General features: G+C 54.5%; 1 protein-coding gene across 8 annotated transcripts in view; it reads left to right on the forward strand.

Moving 5' to 3' along the window:
- PTPRE (protein tyrosine phosphatase receptor type E) overlaps positions 1-23776 on the forward strand; it is a 162434-nt gene extending 138658 nt beyond the window's left edge. For 4 of the 8 annotated variants that reach the window (XM_042959885.1, XM_042959889.1, XM_042959887.1 and 1 more), the window contains 12 exons: positions 3678-3797; positions 5008-5171; positions 9044-9179; positions 9502-9651; positions 9991-10084; positions 11352-11428; positions 12275-12409; positions 15198-15323; positions 16053-16219; positions 18017-18152; positions 20806-20832; positions 22429-23776. In XM_042959885.1, coding sequence (XP_042815819.1) covers positions 3678-3797; positions 5008-5171; positions 9044-9179; positions 9502-9651; positions 9991-10084; positions 11352-11428; positions 12275-12409; positions 15198-15323; positions 16053-16219; positions 18017-18152; positions 20806-20832; positions 22429-22566 — 1470 coding nt within the window. In that variant the 3' untranslated portion in view covers positions 22567-23776. Of the gene's footprint in view, positions 1-3677; positions 3798-5007; positions 5172-9043; positions 9180-9501; positions 9652-9990; positions 10085-11351; positions 11429-12274; positions 12410-15197; positions 15324-16052; positions 16220-18016; positions 18153-20805; positions 20914-21215; positions 22228-22428 lie in introns of those variants that run through there. The other 4 variants (XM_042959883.1, XM_042959888.1, XM_042959882.1 and 1 more) reach the window with 3 other exon arrangements.
- Positions 23777-27843: the final 4067 nt, after the last annotated feature.

Here is a 27843-nt window from a genome sequence, read left to right on the forward strand (position 1 = left end):
TCACAGCATTTTTATCGCGAAACAAATATTCTGTGTTCCAAGCATCTCACTGCTCTAGGCGGCGACACGCAAATGTCACAGGGTTAGTTCTTTCTTCAGCGGAGAGCCCCCCACCCCAGCCCCAGCCTGGCTGCTCTCCGGTGCTGGCCGTGTGCAGCTCAGCACTCAGAGGCTCAGCGTGCTGGGCATACGCTACGGTGGGCCTCGGCCGACCAATAAAAGTGGATTTCCTGCTTATTATCCAGACTAGAGAACTGTATTTGAAACACAAGGTTTACTGAAGGAATGTGGATTTAATTAGCTACTTCTAATTTAAAACGTAATGCACGGACACCAGAGGAACTTGAAGCCTCTATAAAGAAGGTCAAGTGGATTCACGTCCTAAGGGGACAGATACTCCTCCTGGTCTGCTCTGCTGGACAGGCGGCGGCAGGGGAGTGTGCAGGGGGCAGCACACAAACCCCGCCTCCTGTGATTTAAGTGCCGCTGGGAGGGGCAGGCGCCAAACAGAAAGCAAATAAACATAAACTGTGCCAGGAGGTGACATAAAAAATAACGGAGAGTAAAGGCCTGATGAGCAGGGAGGGCCAAGTGAGCCAGGCAGACAAGGACTTAGGGGCCTGGGCCTGGGGCACTGGGGGGGCGGGGCTTCAGGGGCTGGGGCACTGGGAGGGGGCGGGACATCTGGGGCACTGGGGGGGCGGGGCATCTGGGGCTGGGGCACTGGGGGGCGGGGCTTCAGGGGCTGGGGCACTGGGAGGGGGCGGGGCATCTGGGGCACTGGGAAGGGGTGGGGCATCTGGGGCTGGGACACTGGAGGGGCGGGGCATCTGGGGCTGGGGCACCGGGGAAGGGGGGTGGGGCACGTGGAGCCATTCTCCTGCCTTCCAGCCATTGACTTTTTACCTAAGGGGCACAGACCCGTATTGCATAAGGCAGAGCAAGGCGTGATGGTGGTTTCTAGAGCAGGAAGGAGGGGACCCCAGAGGGAGGAGCAGTCCCCCTTGGGTGTAGGTCAGGGTGGGGGCAGGAGTGGCACCATGTCTGAAAGGCTGGAGGGAACTTGACCAAATCCAGCCCGAGAGAAGCTCCGGGGGCAGGGTGACGTGATCATAAAGCCAGGAGTACTCGGCTGGGCTCGCACCTCTAGTGCCCCCAGAACCGCTGGCAATGGGTCAGGGAACTGGGCTGGGGTCTCGGGCTGGGGTCTCCGGTGACAGTCTGAGGCAGGCGGCCTGGGGAGGGTTTCTCTGCCGAAAGCAGGGCCTGGGTTTTCAGAAGTGAGTGTTCACCAGCATGAAAGAATCGCAGGCTAGAAGGAGGCTTGCCAGACAGGGGGACGCTGTTCTAGCATGTTCCAGCTTGAGGCCCAGAACAAGGGGGGGCTGGCCGGGGGCGAGGAAGGCTCTGTGTGGTGGGAGACGTCTGTCCTCCTGGTCCCTGTCTGGGCCTGCCATGTCCCCACACGGTGCTGGTCTCCACCCTGGCCCTGTCTTCGCACAGTGGCAGGGGACCCCCAGGCAGCTGGGCTCTGGGGAAGGGAAAGGGGAAGGGCTGTCCCCCGGGATGGAAGTAGGCGGCCTGCTGGGGCAGCTCAGCTGAGGCCCTAGGCAGACACTGGCCCTCAGGCAGAATCCTCCCCTCCCCCCGTGCCACCATCACTGGTTTGTTTTATGCCTTCCAAAAAGCACAGGAAAAAGCCTCCAGTCACTGTTTCCGGTTGAGTAGGATGGAGTTTTTGTTTTGTTACCAGGGCGGTTGGGACAGAGCTGGAAAGGGTCACCCTCATGGGGCGAATCCTGTCCTGTGGATGGAAAGAGTGACAGGAGACGGGGGGTTCCAGGCAGGAGCCCTGAACCCTTCCCACACTCTCAGCAGATGCCTTGGCAGGACCCGGCCCCCAAAGCTTCGCGGGAGCCCTGGGTCCCCTGGGACCCGCGGCCCCACAGCTGCCACTTGCAAGGGGGTGGGGGAGGGGGCTTGTTTACACACATGCGACCCAGGGAGACTCAGACACCCCCCCCCCTGCACCCCCCCCCCCGCCGCCGTCGTCATGTTACTCGACATTTATCTCCGATCTTTCTCTGAAGCCTCCTACTGGATTTTTCCATTTTTGTGACTCAGAGCCGGCCTCTTCTGTATCTTGATTTTGACCATTTCAGATGAGACCATTTCTCAGTAGAGTTCCCTTTTCTTAAGTGCTTACCCTTCTCGTTGTCTCCCGGCTTCAACATCTTGGCTGAACGTTGTGAAATGCGGTCGCCCTGACTTCTCGTGATCTGACCGGAGGGAGGGCACCTTGGGCGTCGGGTGAGACCAGAGGTCAGAGGGTGGAGAAGTGTCCACACCCACAGCCCTGTGGGGGCCTCGGAACCAGCCCTCGGGCCCCGGGCCAGAGTCTTTCAAGGGGAGAATCTCAGGAGGTCCTGGAGGGTCCCCAGGAAGCCAGGACTGGCCCAGATTAGCACTTTTGGGTAACTGTTTCTCTTCAAGGCACCTCAGAGATGCCCTGGAGTAGGGAGGGGAAGTTGTCCTGCAATGTCGTAATATAAATGCCGGGCCTGGTAAGTGCCAGGCTGCCTTGTTTCATAAGACTATTAATCCTCGTGACTTATTAGCTGTGCCACTTGTGGGCAGCTTCCAGAATAAACTGTCTGATGTTTATTTTGGAGAGAGAGAAAGAGATAGAGTGTGAGTGGGGGCGGGGCAGAGAGAGAGACACACACACAGACTCCGAAGCAGGCTCCAGGCTCCGAGCTGTTGGCCCAGAGCCCGACGCGGGGCTCGAACCCACGAACCGTGAGATCATGCCCTGAGCCGAGGTCGGATGCCTAATTGACTGAGCCACCCAGGCACCCTGTCTGTCCGACGTTTAGAAGGCTTGTTGAGCACATCTGGGCCCCCATAGGTGGGTCCTCACACACTCCTGTGCCCCGTGTTCACGGAAGACTGTTGCCCTTTAGGCCCCTTGCGCTCTGTCCCCGGATGGAGCCATTTGTAGCTCCGAGGGAGCGAAGGTAAAGAGGTGGGGCTCTGCGTGGCGGGGTGCCCGTCCTCTGCAGATTTCTGCATCTGCCTTGTCCTAGGCGGAGATAATTGGGGAGCGTTAAGCTGACCCCTCTTCCGCGGTGGGCTGGCCAGCTTTGTCCTCCGCGAGCCGAAGGACACCCTGCTGAGTCCAGTGGGAAGCGTTTGGGGACACGCCGTCCTCCCGTGAGGCCCAGCCTCTGTTGGTGTCGAAAGCAGACAGGGGCCCAGGTATAGGCTCAGGGCTGTTTTGTGGCCTCAGTCTCCCAGCTTCCACACCTCCTAGTGCTCTTTCCCAGCTCCGGAACTGTCTGAAGGAACCTGGTGTGTGTGAGGCCCTGTGTTGATGGGGGGGTGAGGGGGTGAGGGTGCTGATGTGCCTGAAGGGCACACACAGACTTATTTACTGTTTCTTAAAGTTTATTTATTTATTTTGAGAGAGAGAGTGTATGTGGATGAGCAGGGGAGGGGCAGAGAGAGAGAGAGGGAGAGAGAGAGTCCCAGGCAGGCTCCTCGCACAGAGGCCAACACAGAGCTCGATTCCACAAACCGTGACATGACCTGAGCTGAAACCAAGAGTCAGACGCTCAACTGCCTGAGCCACCCGGGCGCCCCAGACCTATTTCTTTCTCTTCAACTGTCCCACGTAGGAGAAATGCTATCAGTACTGGCCGGACCAGGGATGCTGGACCTACGGAAACATCCGCGTGTGCGTGGAGGACTGTGTGGTTCTGGTCGACTACACCATCCGGAAGTTCTGCATACAGTCGGTAAGCGTTCTGAGTTACCAACTTTCTGGAAAGGCAACCCTTTGAGAGAGCAGGGTCAAGAATAAATACACGTGTCATTATTTTTAGCATGAAGAGCCTCACCCCCACCACAGCCTCCCCGCAGTGTTGGAGCAGCTCTGGCCGAGGGGGGGCTGAGTCGGGAGGAAGTGCGGGGGTGGGGGTGGGGGCGGGTTTGGGCTTTCGTGGACTGAGGTCGGGTCTACAGGGGAGGAGACAGGTGCACCCCTAGTCTTCAGACAGCTCTGGATGCTCCTGGGCCCCAGTCACTGTTTTGGGTGGAAGAAGGCGGGTCACTTGCACGGGGGCACGGGGTTTGGGGTCCCCCACTCAGTCGCATGATGTCATGTCACACACTGAAGTGAAGAAGTGAGGTTTTTTTTTTAACAGTCTCAAAAGTTGATCTGTCACCTGCTCAGTATTTTTTGCCTTTATTTCCTACTTGTCCCTACTCCATCCCTGCCTAGAAAAATGTAAGGCACAGATGCCTGTGGACAAAGCAGATGAAATAGAGATTTAAGATATATGAAAACCAGAAGATCATGCAATCAGGAGTCAAAGGTGGAGGGATTGGCATAGTCAGATGGCAGAATAGGAGTCTGAGGTTCCTAGAAGCCACAGCAAAGAAGGGAAGAGGATGAGCTTGATGGTGATGGTGTTTACTCTCCCCTGCTTGTGTCCCTCCCGGACACACTGATGCACACACACACACACACACACACACACAAAGGCACTTCCACATACACTATCCAGCCTTCCATGATCTGGCCAGAGAACCGCACCCATGGGCCTTTGTGGGGGAGGAAACCTGAGAGGCTCTGAGCGGGGCTGGTGGGGTGGGGTCTCCCGTAATGGGCCAGCCACATCTTTCCCCTCAATCTTGAGCCTCTGGGGAGCGAAAGTGTTGGCTGCTGGCAGTTACGCAGGCAGACCCGGATGTGGCCTCCCCGCTCACGAGTGGGGTCTGTGAACTCCAGGGTCGGCTTCAGGGATGCGTCTGGCTGCCGGGGGCCTGGGCCGGGTGCCGTGGGTCCTGCTGTGCGGACCCCGCGAGCAGCCATCGTGCCGCCGGTGGACCCACGGCGGCCTGGGGCCTAGATGGCAGGGGTGGGGGCGGCGAGCATCCTCAGGACGTGATGCTGGGGGAGGGGCAGGCGCTGTTCCCCCACTCACGTGTCCCCCTTCTCCGCAGCAGCTCCCCGATGGCTGCAAAGCCCCGCGGCTGGTCTCCCAGCTGCACTTCACCAGCTGGCCCGACTTTGGAGTGCCTTTCACCCCCATCGGGATGCTGAAGTTCCTGAAGAAAGTGAAGGCCCTCAACCCCGCCCATGCTGGGCCCATAGTGGTCCACTGCAGGTATGTCGGGCCGGGGCCCCCGGAGTACTCACCCTCATGGCTGGGCCGGTCCCAAGGTGGGCAGAAGGGCAGGTAGGGGCGTAGTGAAAGCACCCCCCCTGCCCGCTGTGAACACAATTACTAGTGACAGCTTGGGGGATCCCTGGGGGTGAGAGCCAGAGGGACATTCAGCCCACTCTGTGGCAGCAGGACCCGTCCGTCAGCAGCGTCTGAGGGGGTTCCCCAATTCTTAAAACAGACAAAAGCCGAGGGGCCAGGTTGATGGTGCTACTGGGGCTCTGGCAGGTTCACTGCCCCCGCAGACCCCAGGTCACCTCTGGGGACAGAGATGGAAACCATGCTTCTATGGAGAGCCCCCCCACCAAGTCTTTCTACATGAGTGTGCGAGGCTCAGAGGGGCTGGGGGCCGTGGCCCAGGAACAGCCAATAGTGGCCAGGAGCAGCTGTCCAGGGCAGGGCGTCCCCCCTCCCAGCTGCGATCTCCTGGTCTGCAGTGGGAGGGACAGTCCTGGAGGGGCCCGGGACTCGACTCTGAAGGTGGGCTAACTCCCTCTGGGGCTTATGTCTGCCTGCCCAGCGTGGCCACTGGTGCAGAAAGTCACGTACGAGAAAAGGCCTCGGACTTCAGGTTGGTTGACTGGCTTGTGCCCTTTCTGCTTTTGAAGACAAAGGCACAGTGGTGAGCAGTGCTCCAGGCCAAACTCCCCATCCTCCCGGTGGGTGCTCAGTTAGAACCTGAAGACAGTTTGGGGGCCAAAGGGGAGGCCCCTGTCATCCGGCCAGGGATAGACTCCTGGACCTGCCGCTTGGGAGCTGAGGGACGTTGGAGCATCTGTGCGTCGAGTGAGGTGGCATCCTTGGGATTACACCTGCCGGGCCTACGAGTTCCTCCCAGCAGGTGCCCTGGAGAGGGGAAGGGGTGGAGGCCCATGCCGTGCGGCCGCAGCTGGGGGTCCCGTCAGCCGCTCCCGTTCTTGCCCATGCTTCGTGAAACTGAGTCTCTGTGCCGCTTCTGCCGAACTCCGGGGTGGCCGGTTCCAAGCATCAGTATCACTGTGTGCAGGTGCCTTTCGTCCCTCGTCCCCTTTGTCCCTCGTCAGTGCCAAGATACTCAGAACGAACCTGGCTCTGACAGCCGAAAACGAATACGATCCTGAGGACGCCCTAGTGAGCAGGGCCTGCCCTCCAGGAGGCGGGAACAAGCCTGGCCGGAGGGGCCTGAGTCCCATCAGAGATCCGGGGCCCTGCCGTAGCAGGGACGGCGGGTGCTTCCCCAGTAGCCTGTCCCCAGGCCCCGGGGTCCGACGCCCTCACCGGGAGAAGCCGTAGCAGGGGGTTTCCGCATCCAGGTCCTCTCGGCTCTACAAGACCGTTCCCTGCCGCTGCGGGCTCCCTGCCTCCCGCTCCCTGTGGTGGTGGCCCCGCTCCGCCCTGCATGGCGGGAGGTAAAGAGACGGACTCTGTGTCTGGTCGGAGGGCAGCCGCTGGGAGCTGGCTCCGTTCTGCTTTGTCCCCGTCCCTCCAGATCTGTCGTGCTTGTGACATCTCAGCGAATGACCACTGTCCATTCTCTGCTCCCTTCTCCCTCAACCACAGGTGCCCAGGGCAGGTGCCTCCGCCGTTCGTCTTATTTTCGCGCTGGGCGCCCTCCGTGGCCGTGAGGCTCAGCTCTCGCTCTTGAGCGCCTGGTCGTCTCCCTGCGGTTCTGTGTTCCTTTGGCACAGCTGCTGGGGCTCCCGGGTTCTCCTGTCTTCCGTCACTCAGAAGACACGTTCTCCTGTCTTCTGTCACCGGGTTTTTAATGGACAGTAAATGGAAGCAGTGGCGCCCTCCGACTCGGGCTTCCCAAAGCCCCCCTCCTCTCTGGGGGAAGGAATCCTTCCCCTCCTGGGCTGAGGCCCCCTGAGAGGCCGGTGTGGGCAGATGGGCGGTTCTGGGCGCCTGCCTGTTGGCGGTGATGTGGTGGCAGGAATTCGAGCCAGGAGGGCAGGCCTGCCGGAAGCCAGCAGGGTTAGGGAGAAGGCTCACACTGGCTGTCAGCTCCCGAGACCCAGGGCAGACTTGACTCCACCTTCCCACCCCCAAGTTCATTTTCATACAGGATCTCCTCAGCTCCCGGCCACGCACGGCCACGGCCCCGGGGCTCTGACTTCCTGATGGCCATCCTTGCTGAAACACTCATCCTCAGCGTTTGGTTCTTGATCACTTAATAGGACATTCTGTGCCCGAGTCCCCCTGAGAACAGCGTCCCCACGGAGGCAGCCAGGACGGGTCAGCCGGCCTCAGCCTTTCCATGGGGGACCAAGTGGCTTCTCGCACATGTACCCCAGGCCAGGTGGGGGGGGGGGGTCCTGTAAGCGGCTCAGGGACCCTCACAGCCTTGCAGGGAGTTATTTTGTGGCCTCCCTCTCATACCTGTTGGGTAGTGTCTCACCTGGCCCTGCACCTGATGATTTTCTCGGACTTCGTATCTGAGAAAGAACTAAGACTCCCAGAAGACCTCTCACGTTTCACCTGTTTTCCCCGCTGAATGAGGGGATCTGCCCAGGGGGACGGTCTTCGCCGCTGTCCTAGCCCCGTTTTGGAGACGAACTGGAGAGAGTGGTGTCTCCCACCCACCCAAAGGGGAAAGTGGCGGGGGCGGGGGGCGCCTGGGTGGCTCAGTCGGTTGAGCGTCCGACTTCGGCTCAGGTCACGATCTCGGGTGATCTCGCGTGATCTCGTGTGAGTTCGAGCCCCGCGTCGGGCTCTGGGCTGATGGCTCGGAGCCTGGAGCCTACTTCCGATTCTGTGTCTCCCTCTCTCTCTGCCCCTCCCCCGTTCATGCTCTGTCTCTGTCTCAAAAATAAATAAAACGTTAAAAAAAAATTAAAAAAAAAAAAACAGGGAAAGCGGGGGACTTGACTCATTAAGTCATGAGTTTTTGTTAGATTTCTTTCTTTTTCTTTCTTTCTTTCTTTCTTTCTTTCTTTCTTTCTTTTTTCTTTTCTTTCTTTTTTCATTTTCTTTCTTTCTTTCTTTCTTTCTTTTTTCTTTTCTTCTTTCTTTCTTTATTTCTTTCCTTCTTTTCTTTTTTTAAAGAGGGTAATGCTGCAGGGGCTGGAAGGAGTGGTTCATGCTGCATAGATGAGTCTGGGTCACTAGGGGGTTCCTCCTTCAGCAGATGTTGGCTGAGTGCAGCTCTGTGCCCACTGAGTCCTGGGGGCCGGGGAACAAACACGTATGGCCCCACTGTCTGGTGGAGATGTACCTAGGACGGCGGGCGGGGGGAGGGTGGGACCGGGATCCCGGCGGCACAAGGAAAGCCAAACCCAGGAAGCCAGTGGGGCAGCTTCCTGGCCAGGAGACTGCTCAGCTGTGACCCCAAGGGCCAGCTGGCTTCAGCCAGCCGCGGGAGGAGGGCCGGGGCGCCAGAGAGAGACCCAGTGCCTCCCACGAGGGCTGGCCTTGGCTCAAGAGCGCACAGACGTAGCCTGGGGAGCCTCCTTTTTATAACGAACTTGGAAAAGCCATTTCCAGTGTGACGTTGGAAAAAATCCACTTGCACACACAACAAGAAGACGGCATTTGGTAATAGAGGACGATTACAACCTCACGTGAGACGACTACGACAGATTTTTTCGACATGCCTTTCAACAGTGTCTAGTTATTAGAGGAACAGTGTCAGATAATTTTACGAAGATTGTGGTGCCCTCTGGTGGCCTCCCCGTAGACTTGCTCTTCATTTGCCAGGCAAAGGCTCGGTTAAGCGATGGGCTGTGTCTCCCAGTTGAGGGCAGCGTGTCCTTCGGTCCGGGTGCACAGGTCAGCTTTGGCGGGCGGGGGGGCGGGTGCCGTGGCTCACGACTCGGCCTCTTGCTTTTCCCCGGCAGCGCCGGCGTGGGCCGGACGGGCACCTTCATAGTGATCGATGCCATGATGGACATGATGCACGCCGAGCACAAGGTCGACGTCTTCGACTTCGTGTCGAGAATCCGCAACCAGCGTCCTCAGATGGTTCAAACAGATGTGAGTAGCCCTCCCCCAGCCCAGCCCCTCGCCCTGGGGAGAGCTGCACAGAGCAAACCCAGACACCTGGGCCACCCCCGGGCTGTCGGTGCACGGGTAACAGTGCCTGGCGGGGAGAAGGTGCTCAGTAATGCCCGCTGCCATACGGTCCTCACTCAAGGCCGTAAGCGGCCATTGGTAACGGCCGTGCATCTGACTTTTGCTCCCAAACCTCCCTACCTTGGCAAAGCGTGGAGTTGGTTGCTGCTGAGCTGTGAGCAGTGGCCGGGCCAGTGGTGGCCGGGCACGCTCGAGGGCGCGGGCGCTCTGGGTCTCCCCACAGATGCAGTACACGTTCATCTACCAAGCCTTACTGGAGTACTACCTCTACGGGGACACCGAGCTGGACGTGTCCTCTCTGGAAAACCACCTGCAGACGCTGCACGGCACCGCCGCCCACTTCGACAAGATCGGGCTGGAGGAGGAGTTCAGGGTACGTGCGAAGGCGGGCAGCCGGCCAAAGGAGTCCCCTTTCAATCACCACCCCCGCTCTGGCCCGAGCCCGGAACAAGCAGGGTGGCCCTCCCGCCGGTGACGCAGAGGGAAGAATTCTTGGGGGCTTTCAGAGCTGAGCAGGGGCCCATGTGGGGGAGCGCGTCACGCGTCACGCGTGGGCTCTCATTTCCCAACATTCGGGAAGCGTCCGGGGTCAGAGACGGGCCGTTGTTGCGGGTCAGCAGGCACCCTTGACAGGGGTGCCGTTCCGGGGTTGAGGGAGTCGCGCGGGGGAGTCCGTGTTGGAGCTGTGACCCCGTGTCCTCCTTGACTGCAGAAACTGACAAATGTCCGGATCATGAAGGAGGACATGAGGACGGGCAACCTGCCGGCCAACATGAAGAAGGCCAGAGTCATCCAGATCATTCCGTGTAAGGCAGCCCTGGGGCCGCCCCGTGGGATTGAAACCCCAAGGCAGGACGGGATTGGGGCTGGCACGCTGGGAGAATTCTTTGACTGCCCGCCTCTGTAAGCCAGGATCCAAGGGCAGGACAGCCCCCGGGCCTGGGGTTAAGGGCTCCTGGGGGGCTATGTCAAGGGTAGGTGAGAGAACACCCACCTGTGAAGCAGTGAGCGACCCAGACAGTCCTGTGTGTCAGGCGGGCAGCATGTGATACGAGATGTAGGTGGCAAGACAGAGGGAGGACTTCCTGGAAGCGGAGAGATTTGCTCTGGTCGTGACTCTGGGGCTGCGTGGTTCTCATCTCATCCAGGAGTCCCCCAAGCCTGTATATGGAGGAGGGGGCCCTGCTCCAGGCCAGGGGACCTGAAAGGCCTTGGAATGGGCAGGGGTAGATTTGGGACCCTGGCCTGCCCCGAGGTCCCCGGTAAGGGGGAGAAAGAGGAAGGGGTGCCCATGTTTGTTGAGTGCAGGCAAAGAAACAGACTCCACAGAGATCAGAGGGACCACAGGAAAGGAAGGGAGAGGGTGAAGAGAGAGAGAGCACCTCACTGCAGATGTGGACTCAGGGTTCCTGACATGCTTTAGCGGTTGCTGAGAATCAGAAGTGCGTGAAGGCTGGGGCGCCAGCGTGGCTCAATCGGTTAAGCATCCGGCTTCGGCTCAGGTCGTGACGTCACGGTCCGTGGGTTTGAGCCCCGCGTCGGGCTCTATGCTGACAGCTCGGAGCCTGGAGCCTGCTTCGGATTCTGTGCCTCCCTCTCTCTCTCTCTGCCCCTCCCCTGCTCATGCATTGTCTCTCTTTCCCTCTCTCTCTCAAAAATAAACAGTAAAAAAAAAGTTAGAAAAAAAAAAGTGCATGAATGCTGGGTGAAGCTGTTTCGGCCTGAGACACTGGCTTCTGTGCGGCTGCAGCCATAATTCCCGGTCACCTGTCGGGCCACATTCCTTTTACTCCTGAAATGCAGTATTTTTAATGCTCATATTTTGGTATGAATTACATCAATTCATGGCACACGAAAATGATAACTGGGGTAATTTCAGAGCTTTCCTACCAAAACACAATTTCCTGGGCCAATTTAATTAACCTACTTTATAAAGTAAACCTTCCAGGGACTTGACTCGACTCCGCGATTTTATTAACAAGTTTTGTGTTTTGGAAGCTTGTAGCCACAGAGTGAGCTTTGCAAGGCAGGGCGGTGTTTGTGCTGTGACTGAGGGATCATACTGCTTTGCAGATGACTTCAATCGGGTGATCCTTTCCATGAAAAGGGGTCAAGAATACACAGACTACATCAACGCCTCCTTTATCGACGTAAGTATAGCGGCCCCGGCTGTGCTTTGCAAAGATGACTGTGACCTTCATCTGTGATCGCAGACTCTTCATTAACTCATTTTCACGATCAGGAAGGAGTCCTGAAATCCCAACCATTTCGTTAGCAGAATTACTTGCTTCTAAAAAACAAAAAGCAAAAAACACGAACAATGAACTTTGGAAACAGAGGTAACAGGTGCACTGCTAAGGAATTTGCTTTATGAGGCACGGCACTCTTTCTTTGACGCACCAGGGTCACATGGGCCCTTGCACGGCTGGCTGTCCTGCAGTTTCTGTGCCCTCCTGTCCATTCCGCGTGGATGGAGCGGTTGTGCGCTCCGGGCTGTCCGTCATCGCCTGTCTCCACGCACGGTGCGCCGAGCTGAGAAATGGTTGGGGAAGGACGCTGCGGCCACATCTGCATTAGTACGTCCGTTTGCAGATGAGAAAACGTTGCCAGAGGTCACTTGGGCCGCATGGAGGAACTGGATTTGAATCCACTTCCTCTAAGCCCGCCCCCAGCCCACCACCATGATGCTAACTGAGACGAAACACAGCAACACACGAGAACAGAGTCACCGGTGCTCTCTCAGGTGGCCGGGGCCAGCGTGGCTCATGCCACCCGCTCAGAGGCGACCCCAGGCGCTGCAGAGGACGTGGCTGGGTGGCAGAGGGAATGGGCATCTTGGGCTGTCGCTGCGTGCAGGTGGTTTGCTGGGGCCCAGCCCGGCCCTGGAAGCCGGAGAACGTTTTCCCTGGCCGGGCCCTGGCCTCTCCTGCACCCCGCTGTCCATAGTGGAGCCAGGGAAAGGGAGTCAGACTCTAATCTCTGTTCCCCCTTTGAAGGGCTACCGACAGAAGGACTATTTCATCGCCACCCAGGGGCCCCTGGCGCACACGGTGGAGGACTTCTGGCGGATGGTCTGGGAGTGGAAGTGCCACACGGTCGTGATGCTGACGGAGGTCCAGGAGCGAGAGCAGGTCAGGGACGCCCGCCGCCCTGCCCCCTGCGGGGGCCTCCCGAGTACCCACGGCGGCCCTGGCGGCCCCCCGCCACCCACAGGTCCCACCCCGTGGCAGCCGTCAGCTGCTGAGGCCACAGGGACTGGGGAGGGAGCCAGGCTGGAGATGAAAGAGGTTCCACTCTTGCTCAGCCATGACCGCCCACTGGCTTTCGCGCTTAGCCGGCATTTCATTTAACCTATCTTAACTGCCTTCAAGACATAAGGACGTAGGCGTTGATATATGTGTACCTTACAGGTGTTGTCCTGGGTGGGCCGAATGAGTCAAACGCTTCCCTTTCCCCAGAGACCCGTCCAGGGCCTTCTTGTGTCTTTTATTGAATGACACAGTAAATACTCGTGAACCCACCATCCGACTGAAAAGCCAAACCTTACCAGTAATGTATATCTATCTGTACGTTACCCCAGATAGAGCCGCTACCCTGAATCTGTGTTTCCTTTGTTTTCTTGGAAACAGCACATTGACGTCCAATTCACATACTATTCAGCTCATCCTTTCAAAGGGTAGAGCTCGGCGATATTTTTTAAATTTTATTTATTTATTTTGAGGGAAAGAGAGCATGTGTGCACGAGCTGGGGAGGGGCAGAAAGAGAGGGAGAGAGAGAGAGAACCTTAAGCGACTCTGCACTGTCAGCTCAGAGCCCGACTTGGGGGGTCAAACTCTCGAACCATGAGAACCATGACCTCAGCCAAAATCAAGAGTCAGACATTTAACCAACCGAGCCACCCAGGCACCTTACGGTTTTTAATATACTCACAGCGTTGTGCAACATCACCACTATTTAATTCTAGATCATTTTTGTCACCCCCAGAGGAAACCCCACACCCAAGAACAGCCACTCCCCATTCCTTCTTCCTCTAGCTTCTGCAACCACCATGAATTTGCCACTTCTGGACATTTCATGAAGATGAGTTCCTACAACATGTCTTGTGTGATCGAGTTCTTTCACTTAGTGTAATGTCTTCAAAGTTTAACCGTGTAGTATCAGGAATAAGCTCTTTTTTTCTTGACAGATAATACTCCATTGTAAGGACAGGCCACGTTTTGTGTATCCGTTCGTCAGCTGGCGGACATTTGGGTTGTTTCTACTCGGGCTGTTACGCATTATGGTGGGAACATTCACGTTCAGGTTCTGACACGGACCTGTGTTTTCATTTCTCTTGGGGAGACGCCTAGGGGCCGAATTCCCGGGCCGTATCATAACTCTGTCGTGCAGACTCATACAGCTTAACATTTTGGAGAACTGCAGACTGCCTTGCACAGCGGCTGCCCCGGTTTGAATTCCCGCCGGGAGTGGACCAGGGCTACAGTGACTCCTCATTCTACCAACATTTATTGTCACTGGTCTTTTTAAAGCCATCCTAGTGGATGTGTTCTTTGCTTTTTCCAGAAATCTTTTCAGATCATGTACGTGTGTGTCTGAAGCAACTACTGCTTTTGAACTTCATACAAAGGGTATCATTACGGTGCGTGTTCTGCCGGGACTTGCTCCTTCCGCTCAGAATGATGCTTTTGACACTTTCCTACCCTGATGCGTATCGCTGTGGTTCATTCATCGTGATTCTGTTTTGTTCCACGATACAAACTGGACATCCTAAACCCACTTCTCTATCCCTTCTCCCGCTATGGGAATTTGGGATGATGCCCCTTTATTGTTTTACACGTGGTGCTACCTACCGGTACATTCTCCTTCGTGTCTCATGCTGCACAATGAAGAGCAGACTCCAGAGGGACATTACGCCACATTGGAGAGCGTGTGACAGTTTGGGTTTCCGAGATACTTCCTCACTGCTTTGCCAAGTGGTTCCGTTTCCCAAAGCGGACACTGGCGGTGTATGAGAGAGATATTCGATCGACGCCCCTAGTACCGTCAGGCACCCTCATTTTTGTTCGTTGAATACGAGTACCTGTCATCCCTTTGTAGCTTTGATTGGCATCTCTCTGATTCCTGTGAGGTCAAGCCTCGCTTCATATATGTATAGATGGACGTTTTCCTCTGTGCAAGACGCCTGGCCGTGCCTTTCTCCCGTTTTGCTAGTGAGTTGTTGGCTCTTTTTATCTTGACTTACAAGAATTCTTTACATGTTCTTGATACTCACCCTTGGCGGGTTTTACGTACCGCAGATGTCTTGTCCCAGTGGATGGCATGTCTTTTCACTCTTTTGAGAATGTTTGTTGACGGAGTGAAGTTCACTGTGTTGTCATCTGGTGTTGCAATCTTCGCACCGTGGATGGTTAGCTCTGTCGGGGTCTTGCTTAACGAGTCCTTCTGCACACCTCAGAATGGAAAGACATTGTCTCCTAAGGCCTTCACAGTTTTGTTTTTAATTTTAAGTATTAACACATCTGGGTTTATTTTTATGAAGACTCAAACCTACTGCATATGGTAGTGTAGGTTGTGCACTGCCCAACTCCAGGAGGGCTGGACTGTTCATATCAAGCTTGGTAGGTTGTGAGTCAGGGACCCAGTGCTTTTCCTGCGTGGAAAACCAGTTTTTCCAATTCCACTTATGGAATCTTTTCTTTCCATCATGTCCTGTATCTGAGTTGCAACCACATGCATGTCTGTTTCTGGATTCCCTTGGTCAATGGGTATTAACGGGCATTCATGTTCGTATTCATATGTGATTTACTTGGTCAGATGAAGTACGTTAAATGGTTTGAGAGTGATTCTGCCTCATATCCTCAAACTGCTAACAGCAAGTTATTCGCTATGAGACTTAACAGGTTATTTTTTACCCCAAGGATAAATGCTACCAGTATTGGCCAACAGAGGGCTCAGTGACTCACGGCGAAATAACAATCGAAATAAAAAGCGACACGCTTTCCGAAGCCATCAGCATACGGGACTTCCTGGTCACTTTCAATCAGGTATTGTCGCCAGAGTGCGTTCCACCCTTGTAGACAGAATGCACCACAGCATCCCTCAGGGTCTGCTGGCGATGGTACCAGAATGTCCTGCTCCTTCCACCTCCTCTAACTGGTACCTTAGTACCCACGTTCAGTGCGGTGAGTAGGGAGCCATGTCACAAAGGGGCAGATCTCCTACAACGTTCGCACCCTCGGGGTCACCTGCCTCCTTGCTGCACGAGATGGTGGAGCAGAGTGGCCGACTCCTGGAGGCGTCACACGGCCACCACCTCCCCTTTCGGGAGAAATGGCAGTGGTGGGGGGGCAGGAGGAGGAAAGGCCGTGGGTCAAGCCACAGAGGCCTGTCCAGGCTTGTTCAGAGCCCCTAGGACAGGAGGGGTCCTGGCTTCTTAAGAAAGAGATGATCGTGTTGTCTCCAAAGTTGCCAGGGATCCCATAAAGGTATCTGGCGGGCCCTGGCGAGGGGCTCCAGGGAACATCCTCTGGATGTCTTGCCCCCACTCGGAAGGAAATACTGGCATCCCTGCCCTTTAGGGTGCACACAGCCCACAGACCGCCTGGTCAGGCCCCTCAGGCCCGCCAGGTGGGGACCGTGCTGGCCTTCGAAGGCCCCAGGAGGGACCCAAGCCTTGGCGCGGGTCCCCGGGAGGACGGGTGGGCCCGGGTCCCGCTCCTCGGTGGCCAGGGTCCTGTGGCCAGGCGGCACCGAACGCCCTTCCCCGCCCGCAGCCCCTGGCCCGCCAGGAGGAGCAGACCCGACTGGTGCGCCAGTTCCACTTCCACGGTTGGCCCGAGATCGGGATCCCGGCGGAGGGCAAAGGCATGCTCGACCTCATCGCGGCCGTGCAGAAGCAGCAGCAACAGACCGGCAACCACCCCATCACTGTGCACTGCAGGTGGGCGCCCCCTGCAGGTGGGGCCGAGCCAGACCCTACGCCCGGTTAACTGCCCCCAACGGCGTCATTGCTCTGGACTGTAGTTTTCACCTTCCCCGTACACAGAGGGCGTCACAGGGATGCGGAAACGTCATCTGCTGTAGCTGCAGGATGCATTTGGGGGGAGGAGGCAGGGAACCCGCTCAAACACACGTTTCCGTATGCCTTTTAAGTCCTCAAAAACCCCTCCAGGCACAGCTCTGACAGACCCACTTCCTGAGCCTGGCCTGCTGGCCTTCCTTTTGAAAGATTGTTCTGGCTGATGTGCCCGCCCCTCCCTGTCCTCTCCTCTGGGCTTGGGGAGCCAAGTCCGCACTGTAGCACACCCTCGAGGCAGGAAGGTTTTCTTGAGCCACTCGAGGATGTCCAGGCTGGGATGGCTGCCCAAGGCCTGCAGCCCCACCCCAGCCCCGCTCCCAAGGCAGGCACAAGGGAGGCCAAAGGAAACGTGGCTGGGGGTGCCCCTGGAGACAGCTGGGCACCCCACCAAGGTCCTTGATTAGCAGCATCACAAGTGTGGAAGGGTGAATCTGGCCCAATCTAAAGACGTGCCGGCTCACCCTCCTTCTGTGCTGACCCACTTCTGGTTATGCCAGAGCCCCTCCCCGTGCCAGCAGCGGGGGCGGGGCGGGGGGGGGGGCGGGCTGGCCACCAAAGCAAATCTCTTCCTCGCAGGAATTTGGGGTGCTTTCCTTGTCGGGGGTGCTAATTTGCTTCTGCAGCTGCCCTTCTATTTATTTTTCCACACGTGGCTTCCGTTCTGCGTGGCTGCCGCTTGCCCCACCCCACCCATCCCTTGTAGCCACCAGAGCCTGGGCCTCGCTTGGGGGGATTGGAACTCTCTGCCTGGGACGGGCCTGGGTGCGCTTCTGGCCTGGCCAGCAGGTGGAGCACACGCCCCAGGTTTCAGTTCCTGTGGGCTTTGTAGAAGTCCTTTAGAATAAACTGGAAACGAGTGCCCGCCTCCCCAGGCCCGGACTTAGTGTAGGACACCAGGGATGCAAAGACGAACAAATCCCACAAGGGCAGATGTGGGGACAGGTCACTGAAATGGGACGGGAGCCTGAGAATCAGCCCACCCCGGGGTGGGGCGGGGTGGGGGGTGCCTCTGGGGCCTGGAGGGCTCTCTGGGGGGAGCCAGCTGAGCCCGCCCACTTTGGGCCTGGCCTCTTGTCTATCCTAAGGCTGCCTGGGCTCTGCTCTTATGGGGTTTATCCAGTTTATCAAGAAAATGACCGTCTTAAGTGGAGTGGACCCAGATCTTCATCGCTGGGAAGTGTCCCTTATCTAACCGTCCCTGGCAGGGGACGCCCTCTGTCTTAACATCACACCTTGTGAGCCACCGCCTCTCAGAAGGCGGGTCCCTCGCACAGAAGGAGAATCCAGGCCGAGTTACCTCTCCCCAGACCTGAAGCAGGAGGGTTCGCATTTCTGACAAGTTCCCCGGCAACGTTGATGCTGCTGGTCCCGGGGACCACACCCGGAGAACCCCCCGCCTACACGAGTTGCAGCTTGAAAGCTTGTGCCGGGTCTTGATCCCACTCATGAGCTACCTGTCTGCTGTACCTGGGCCAGTGCTTTAGGAATGTCACGTTTGCGGACTCTCGCTCCACGCAGATGATCTTTGGAAATCCAAACCTGGCTCATTTTCGGGGGCGATTGCTTCTGTGCTGGTGTGCGGGGATGGGCTGCAGGCTGTCCGCGTCTCGTCCCCACGGGCAAGCCCCGTCGTCTCCCTTAAGTACTTTTCCTCCGCAGTGCTGGAGCCGGGCGAACAGGTACATTCATTGCGCTCAGCAACATTCTGGAACGAGTGAAAGCCGAGGGCCTTTTAGACGTATTCCAAGCTGTGAAGAGTTTACGACTTCAGAGACCGCATATGGTGCAAACCCTGGTAAGAAACTGAGTGGCGAGGGTGTTTCCAGAAGGGCTGAGGATTGTCTGTGCTGAGTGTGGGGAGAGGGAGGAGAGCGAGCTTCTCGGGGGACGGAACTCAGGGCACTCTCCCCGGTGAAGCTCCACGGACCCTCTCCTTCCCTTGAGTCTGGCTGGGGACGGTCCCCTGGGCAGGACGCTGGAGGAGAGGTGCAGCCATGACTTCAGACTGTAAGACCCCTTGGACAGAGGCACTGAATACCCCAGCTTTCTGTGTCACGTGACCATTCCGCCAGATTCTAGGGCCATCCTCTTTCATTCTGTGACAAAAACACACGCTTCCTGGTTGGCAGAAGACATGCTTCCTCAACAAGTAATCATTCGGCCCCAGTAAATGCAATTTCAAGAAATGTTCTCACGCGTCCTCTTTCTCAAGTCTTCCTATTTGTAGATGTGCCCTCCTCGCCCGCTCCTTCTCTATACTCACAGGGTGCCCAGGCAAGCAGGCCGTCACATGGAAGGTGCCGGGAGGGCCCCTCCAGCACGTTCCCGTCGCAGGGACAGCTCAGCCGCTAGGATCGCCTGAGCAGAACGGGGTTCGCCTCGCGCCCCCAGGCTGGGCGAGAGCGCGGGTCTCACCCTGAGGGCACACCAGCCTGGCCTGGAGAGTGTTCACAGTCCTGCTCCGTTGCCAGGCTGCCCTCACACTTGCTGGGGGTGGGCGCCAGGCTGGCATCGGCGTATCTCTGGCCCTCCCAGGTGGTCCCGAAGTGAATACAGGTTCGAGAGCCACTATCAGTAAAGGAAAACTGGTGTGCCTACCAGCCCCCCACCCTCCTCCCCGCCACGCCCCTCTTCGGGCCATGACTGGGGCAGAAACCTGAGGCTCCTCTGCTTTCCCTAGAGCCCTGGTCCCAGCGCGGACCGTCCTTGCTAGGGCTCTGGAAGATGCTAGAGGCATCTTCTAAAGGTTATGCCTGCCTGCTGACAGCTGATACCTCCTACAGGCATCGTGAACTTGAACGACTTTGGGCATGGGAAAAACAGAAGCAGACCACTCCGTGGAAGATTTTCTAGATGAAAATAATAATGATAACAGGAATACCTGCAAAAAGAAATTCAGAGTTTTTTTTTTTAATTTTTAATGTTTATTTTTGAGAGAGAGACAGAATGTGGGTGGAGGAGGGGCGGAGAGGGAGGGAGACACAGAATCTGAAGCAGGGTCCAGGCTCTGAGCTGTCAGCACAGAGCCCAATGTGGGGCTCGAACTCACTGACTGCAAGATTATGACCTGAGCCAAAGTTGGGACACCTAACCAACTGAGCCACCCAGGCGTCCCAAGAAATTCAGTTTTTAACTATGAGCCATACTCTTTCAGTTTCTTTCCTGTTTTTTGAGTCCACTCCCGGCTTCCCCAGGCAGAATGAATAGCTTTAGTCCTGTCTTGCCCCCAGTTAAGTATAAAAGCTAAGTCATGGCGTCCCTTTGTTGCTTGGGCTTTGGGAGGTCATCCCAACATCATGGCTGGACGTGCTTGGACAAGCTCCTCCCACTTTCCGGACTTTAGTTCCCTATCTGTGGAAAATGGGGCGACAGCACCTGCCTTCAGTTGGCATGCAGATTTGTTTTATGTCTGTACCTCAGGGGCCCCGTGAGTGCCTGACCCAGGGAGGCTCCCAGCGATTGTAGCAAAGAACATTTCTTATCCGACTCAGCATGCAAACACCTCCTTGTTTGTTTTTAATGTTTATTGATTTTTGAGAGAAACGGAATGCAAGTGGGTTAGGGGCAGAGAGAGAGGGAAACACAGAATCCAAAGCAGGCTCCAGGCTCTGAGCTGTCAGCACAGAGCCCGACGCGGGGCTCGAACTCCTCAACAGTTTGGTGCGGGGCTCGAACTCATGAAACGTGAGATCGTGACCTGAGCTGAAGTTGGATGCTCAACTAACTCACGATTTGTGAGGAGGGTGAGAGTCAAATGATGCACAGGAGTGTTTTAATAAGTCAGATGCCTTAGATAGAAGGCGATGTTTTTTGAATTCTAAAATTTATATAAAACAATGTCCCTTTTTGGAGTAAATTGAGGCTTAAAAATACCCTAGATTTTCATCTTTTTTAACTTTCATAGGTTACTTCTTTGTTACATTATGAAGTTTATTTGAAGTTAAATATTCTGGTTTTTTTAAATTTTGTTTCAAAAATAGTTGTTTTCTAGTTTTTTAATGTTTATTTATTAGTTTTTGAGAGAGAGAGAGAAAGAGAGAGCACAAGCAGGGTAGGGGCAGAGAGAGAGGGAGACACAGAATCCGAAGCAGCTCCAGGCTCCGAGCTGTCAGCACAGAGCCCGACGCGGGACTGGAACCCATGAACCACGAGATCATGACCTGAGTCGAAGTCAGACACTTAACCGAGCCTCCCAGGCGCCCCTGTTTTCCATTTTAAGTATGAAAACTGAAGACCTTTTACTCAGACTCTCCTCAAATACGCTAAGTTGAAACTAATCACTGACATTTTTTTATATTATAAAAACAGTTTTACCTGGAAACGTCTCTGTGTAACCAGTATGTAACTAGTCAGACTTTTTTTTTTGGCTTCTTTTTATGAGTTTCTCCTAATTGAATTAATGGAATTTAAAAAATCATTTTAATATATTCTTGTTTTTTTTTTTTCAGGAACAGTATGAATTCTGCTACAAAGTGGTACAAGATTTTATTGATATATTTTCTGATTATGCTAATTTCAAATGAAATTCCTGCCTTAAAATATTTTTTAATTTAATGGTCAGTATATTTTATAAAAATCATGTTAATTTATTTCATAGTTGACATTAATACCCGTCCTAATTTCTTTGTATATATTTTGTTACGCTTTCAAGGCCACTGCTATAAAGTTATTAAATCTTAAATACCCCTTTTAAAAACGGGAATAATGTATTAAGGTCAAGTAATATCCCGTAAAATGCATTTCTGCTAATATCGGTAAATATTCTAATTTTGCATTAGATTCATCATATCCTATAATTTCACACATTCGGCACGTCTAAATGTTAAAAATCTTAATATGCCATGTGTGCTTGACGCAGGAGAGTAAACACAGAGCCCGCTGTTAAGAAAGCGGTCGAGGACTCAAAAATCAGTTGAAAATTCCCTGTCCAGACGCTGATTTTTACAGCCCTGCGCAGTGGCATTTTGCGGGAGGTAAAATGTTCATGGAGATACACTGTAAGTAGGGGATCCTGTGAAGTCCTCCGTCTCAACTCATGTGGTTTACTTTTTACATTTTAAAGATCAAGGGCGTCACAGCCCGCGTGCAGGTATAAAATGCACGAGCGCAGTTGGTGACCATATAGTGATACACGTGCGTTTACTCACGGCTGGGTCCGTGCTGTCTGGGCCGGAAGTGGGGAGATGTCGGTGCTGGTGGCACGGTCACCCGTGGCCCTGGGTACGGCAAAATCAGCTATCAGGCTGCGTTCCCCCGTGGCCACTTGCTGTCCGTCTGTCTGAGTGTCTGGCTCAGAGGAGTCTCTGAGAATCAAACCAACTGCGTTTCTCACTCTTGCCTCTGGTCTCGAGCTACCTAGAGGCTCAACACAAACCACTTCCTAATCCTAACGTGCGGAGGGAGCCAAACGTCTGACTCACGCAGATGCCAAGAGCACACGCTTGGGGAGACCACCACAAGCACTGATGCTTTCAACTTTCTGAGAATATTTTGGCTTGTTTTTTTTTTTTTTTTAAATCTTGTACAAGCTAAGATTGTTTGTAAGAAAAGAAATCTTAAAATCTAGATTTATACAGTTTTTTTTAAAGTCCCCCTCCTCAATATTTAAATAAAAGACACAGAGAGAGAAATCCTTAATCTAAAGGCTAACTTATTTTTGAATGGAAATACTACTGAGACCTTTGACACTGGATAATAATAATCTCACTGCCAGACTGGATTGGCTTATGGGGCGACAAAAGGGAGGAGGTTGAATGTAGAAAAGTTTAATTTAATGACGGTGATCTTTCTGTGGCCATTAGGTAGCAGATGAGCATATGAGCACAATATATATATATATATATATATATATAAAAATATAAAAAAATAAAGACACCTGCTCTAACATACTAAAAGCACTTAAGTTGTGCATTTGGGGTACAGTGGTTTTTTTTGCTTTTAAAAAGAAATATAAAGGCCTTATTTGACATTTCCACTGAGAAGTGACTGCACCTTCCTATTGCACTGTTCATCCCGTGTCTGTTTCTGGTGTGCATAATGTGATCCCAGGGTTTCTTGCATACTAACGATAGCCTCACGGTGATCAAGTCTCCGTGGCTCCTCTGAGCTCCACTCCATGGCAGAAGGGGTGCCAGCCGGAAGGGCGAGAGCACAACTTTGTGACCGATGCCGCCGCCGCCAGCCGCATCCCTGGGCACACACAGTGCTGAATACATCCCTCCGTCCTTCCCGGGACCATGAGGATACGTTCGGGTCGAAGAGGAAAATGGAGGCAGCTCTGCAAGACGCACCAGCTGGTCCCATATGTTTTCATTGTCAGAATCCCCCCCCCCCCCGCCAAAGCCTTTCTGTGACTGAAGGAGAAGAGAGAGAACCAAGCTTTTCATTTGGCACCAAACCCTAGAAACCGAGCTGGCTACGTGGTGATGAAAGTGATTTGTAATGTACCCGAGGGTTCAGGGTCAAAGTCAAGGGAATGGACTTGGGTCTAATTTAGGAGCCCTCATGAGAAGCTGTCGGGCCCTTCAGTGGTCTACCTGGCATCTCTTGTGTGGCGATTCAGGTCGAACTTACCAGGGGTGCCCTCGGGAAAGTGCCCCGTTTGTGCGTTGTTCTGTCTCCCTGTGTCCGCTGCAGGCATCCTGGCACCCGCTTTGGTCCTTCCGCCTCTGGAAACAAGGCAGAAGCCGCGACCCCTTGGGCACAGGACCCCTGTCCCCAGTCGAGGGCAGTACTTGCCTTTCTAGGGGCCTGGGAATTGCAGCCTCCTGGCTTCTGCCCAGGCCCCCCCCCCGCCGACCCACCCAGTCCAAACAATCCCTTTGGGGACGCGCTACCCTCTCTGTGCAACCGGGAAAGCTGACCTCTCCTTCCCCCTCTGTCAAAGAAGGTCCATGGACACGACAGCGCCCCGCTGACGGGGCTGACGAGGCCATTCTTACCTTCACGTTTTTGTGTGTCGCATGAGGCTGCATCCAAATGCCAAATAGCGATTAGGAGCCTACCGTTCTGATCGACAAGCTGTACGGTCACTGTGTGACTCACTCTACTGTTTCTCTCCATGTGCTAGACGAATGAAGAATGCATACCAGTGTTTTGAAAGGTATTTTTATGTGTTTTTAAAAACTTTTTTAAATGAGCCTGACACGTCTGTTTCAGCATTCGAAGACATGCCCATGTGATTTTTAAGATGTGTGGTTCCTGATACTTTTGTTTAACTAAATCGTGTTTAATTTATGTGCAATCTTTATAATATACATCTGTAGTCCCCGTTTCAACTATCATAGTTTCTTTTATTACATCTGTAATTTGATCTTGCTCTGATTATAATGCCAGTGAATGTTGCTGAATTCTTTGTATATGCAAATTGCAAGATCTAAAACAGTCTGATGCAAGGATAAATCTTTACTTTGACTTCCAGCCTGCGTCTCGTTCTTCCATGAAATCTCTTCGTTGTATTCCTGTGCCTTACGTCCTTTTAGACAAGACATTCATTAGGAGGTAGACATTGATTCATGTAGACCATTAATTTAGGACTTCTAAAATGTAGCTCCGCCCTGGCTTGGAAACAGCCCCGACCTTGGGCACAGTGGCCGGCCGGGGGGTGGCCCCAGCTCCCCGCTGCTCCTCAGTAGGCGTGAGCCGTGCGTGCAGCACAGACTAACAACTCGCCCTTCTGGGAGCCGTGCTCCTCCTGGAGTCCAGACAGGGATCTGAGCTCTGGGAGGTGGTTTCTTGGAGTCCCCAAGGAAGATGACAGACCGCATCAAGTCTGCGGCCAGGCGGAGTCACAAAGTCCTTCCGACGCTGATTTCCCTCCTAAAATCGGAAACCCCGTCAGGCCTCCCTTCGCACATCTGCGTGTCTCTGCTCACCCCCCAACTCTGCCTCTGTGCTCCTTCCACCTCCACCCCCTTTCCGGACCCACCCGCGAGATATTTCAGGCCTCACGTGGAGTGTAAACACACGCTTGTTATTAGTGGTTGCATTTATTTAATACATCTTATGAGGCTTGTTGTATTTGTTAAAATGGATGATTTCGTAACCTTTTATTCTCCTCTCCCCTCCTCCCTCTGAAAAATGTCACCTGCTGTGAAATGCCACATGCTCGTACGGACTGCTTAATTACTGGCGGTTCCTTATGGGTCTGTCTGTCTGTCTGCACGCCCCTTAGCAGTGCTAGCTACAGCAGGACCCTTCCACTGGGGAGAGGGGAACCACAGAAGGGAGAGAGCAGACAGGGGAGGACGGATGGAAGAAAGGAGGTTTGGGGGAGGGTGGGGGGGTTCAAAGATGGGCATCAACCAGCCAACCAGGGACCAGGTGGCTCAGCCGACCTGCCGGAGCCCACAGCCTCAGGAAGGGAAGACGCGCCAGGCCTGCCGTAGAGGAAACCCACCGCCCCCCCCCCCCCCCGCCATCAAATGGAAACATTTCGAACAAGACACCAGGTGCGAGCGACCTCGGACAGACAGGCGGGTTGAACGACCTCCGAGGCAGGTTAGCACCTCCCTGGGACTGAATGGTGTGGGTCAGGAATGCACCTGTTAGCAGCGGAGGGCTCAACGGTGAGCTGCATCTGAATGTTCGAGACATTAATACATGGAAACTTGGCGTCTTTGCCGTGACGACATATATGCCACCGGTGTGCCGTTGTGTGAATTGCCTGTTTGCCCGAAGGTCTGTCTCGGCATCCGGGCGAGTCGGCACTTGAACACCTTCCTCATCCGGTCTCCGAGGGCTGCTTGGCCCTCTCCAAACCTAACAAGCTCTGGTGGCCGTTCCTCCACGGTGGGCATCGGCTCACGGCGTCCCCGCGTCGTTTTCCGAGGAAAACGCTTGCACACGTGTGCGTTTCAGCTGCAAAGCGCTTCTCCGGGAGAGCTTTCTGGAAGTGGAGTTTCCGGGGCGAAGGGCAAATGCACGTGCGATAGAAATAGGAATTGCCAATTCGCCACCGCCGAGAAGTGCCCCAGCGCCTCACCGCCCACGGTGCGGGGGGTGCCCGTTTCCCGACACGCCACTAACCCTGGGTGTTAGCAGATCCCTTTCATTTGTGCAAAACTGAGAGGCCAAAAAAAAAAAATACATTATCTCAATTTGCATCTCCCTAACTTCTAGTGGGTTGAGCATCTCTTCACGCTTTTTTTGTATTTCATCTGCGAATCACCAATTCATATTTTTTGTCCATTTTCCAAGTTGTGTCATTTGGCTTTTCCTCATTGGTTTATTTCCTCAATCTATTGTTGATTCCTCGGTGATTCTTTTTATAGCACGGACACTAACGCTTTGTTATTCTTACTACGAATATTTCCCTTCCATGCTTGATAAAAGATTGTCAGTGCTGGCTGTTAAAGCCCCTTGTCCAGGAAGCTTTGGGGCTCGCCAGCTTCTAGATTGGGTTGATGAGCACAAGGCGGGGCTGCCCACAGCAGGGCCCTCTGTGGCTCTTGCATGGCGATAGCCAATAAACGGATCAAATCGAGCCTTCATTCCTGGGACCCAGGAATGTAGACACAAGTAGGGGCTTCATGGGAACAAGTCATGGGCATCTTGTTCCTTTGTAAACAGCAACATTCATGCAATCCCAATTTACAGATTGTTGAATGCTCTGTGCCAGCATGGCCCTTCGTGCTGGTGGCACCGAGAGGGGAAAGGCTGGGACCATGTCCTGGAGGCACGTCGGGGGCCTGGGCCATCTGCATAGCACTGGGATCGGGGTCCCGGGAACTGCGGCTGGAATACCAGATCTGTTTCCTAGAAGATGACTCCAGCAGCTCATCTAGAGGAAGCTTCTAGAAAGCCCAGCAAAACCTGGGATCCCAGCCACATATCTTAGATCATTTTTAGTGAAGAGGTAGAATTTATGGAGTTGACATTTGAAAAGGAGTCTTTCCACGACAACCCGGGATGCCTGGGCCAGGTGAGGGGCCAGGCAGGGACGGCCTAGATTCCGTCCTGATCTGTGTGTAGGATTGAAGGAGGCCTTCCCTCCCTTCCTTCCTCAGCCCCTCCACGTGGTGATAGATTCCAGACACACCCAGACACCTGACTTTACCTCCCGACAGAAAACCTCCTCCCGGGGACAATCCCACTCACCCCTGGCCCCTATCTCCAAGACCTGCCCACACATTCTCTCCCAGGATCCAGGACCTATTTGGGCAGCCAGATAAGAGACTGAGCAACCTCAGCCTTCCTGGCCATCTCTGGTGGCCCTGGGTCAAGTCCTTGTCCCTGGACACAGCTCGTGCCCAGACCGATCAGATATATGACTAGGGTTTCCAGGAGTCCCCTCCCCCTACACGTGAGGGCCGCTCCCAGAGTTAACATGATGGCTCACGGGCCAGGAGGAAAACCGTCCCTTCATGTCAGAGCTGTAGAAATGGAGACAGTCTAGAAGAACAGGCCTTCTGACTCAGCCCCGGTCTGCTGCTCCCCCCTCTTGGCTCCTGAGTTTGCTTTTTTTTTTTTTTTTCCTTTTTCCTTTCCTCCCTTTAATAAAAATCCCCTGGGTTTTAAAATTTCATTTCAAGGATACCCGGCTGGGTACCTCCTCTGCCTGGGGTCACTACTGACACGTGGCGATGGTAAATACCCGGTCTGCCCTTCACGGAAGGCCACGGCTTAGTCCTGGGACAGGAGGCCCGCTCTCAGTCAATGTTCCAGTTTCCACAGAACGGCGTGTCACAAGTTAGCACAGGATGACCCCAGAGCAAGAAACGGGGACCCAACCCGGCCTGGGAAAGGGGTGACCCAGGCTTCTTTGAGGGAGCCTCACCACAGCTGAGCTCAGGACTGGAGGAAATCATTTGTGAGGCAGGAAGGAGGTGGGGACAAGTGGTGTGTGTGTGTGTGTGCACATGCACGTGTAGCATATGGTTGTAGGAGTGTGTGTAGGAGGGTGTATGTGTGGAAGGGTCTTGCCTAAGGAAGTCAAAAGCTGGCTGGTACAAAACTCAAGTAAAGGAGGTCAAAGAGCGGCGTACCTGGGAGGTTCAGTCGGTTAAGCGTCCGACTTTTTTTTTTATTATTGTGTATTTATTTTGAAAGAGAGACAGCAGGGGTGGGGCAGAGAGAGAGAGACCCAGAATCTGAAGCAGCTGAAGTCTGATGCCTAACTGACTGAGCCACCCAGGTGCCCCAAGCACCTGATGGATTTCAGCTCAGGTCACATCACAGTTCGTGAGCTCAAGCCTCCCATCGGGCTCCACGCTGACAGTGTGGAGTCTGCTTGAGATTCTCTCCCCGCCCCCCCCCCCCCAGCCCTCCTCTGCCTGTGCTCTGTCTCTCAAAATAAATTTAAAAACCTAAGAGAAAGGCAAAGAGAGATTGGCAGGCAGATCACGCAGAAGCTTGGAGGCAAAAAAAAAAAAAAAAAAAAAAAGTACTTTCTGTTCATCGAGAACTTTCTGTCAGATGGATGTTACTCATTTGGAATCCGAGGCCCAGAGAAGTCACCAAACCACACAGCAAGTAGGTATTTATTT

Source organism: Panthera tigris, chromosome D2, assembly GCF_018350195.1.
Source record: "Panthera tigris isolate Pti1 chromosome D2, P.tigris_Pti1_mat1.1, whole genome shotgun sequence".
Classification (NCBI taxonomy): Eukaryota; Metazoa; Chordata; class Mammalia; order Carnivora; family Felidae; genus Panthera; species Panthera tigris.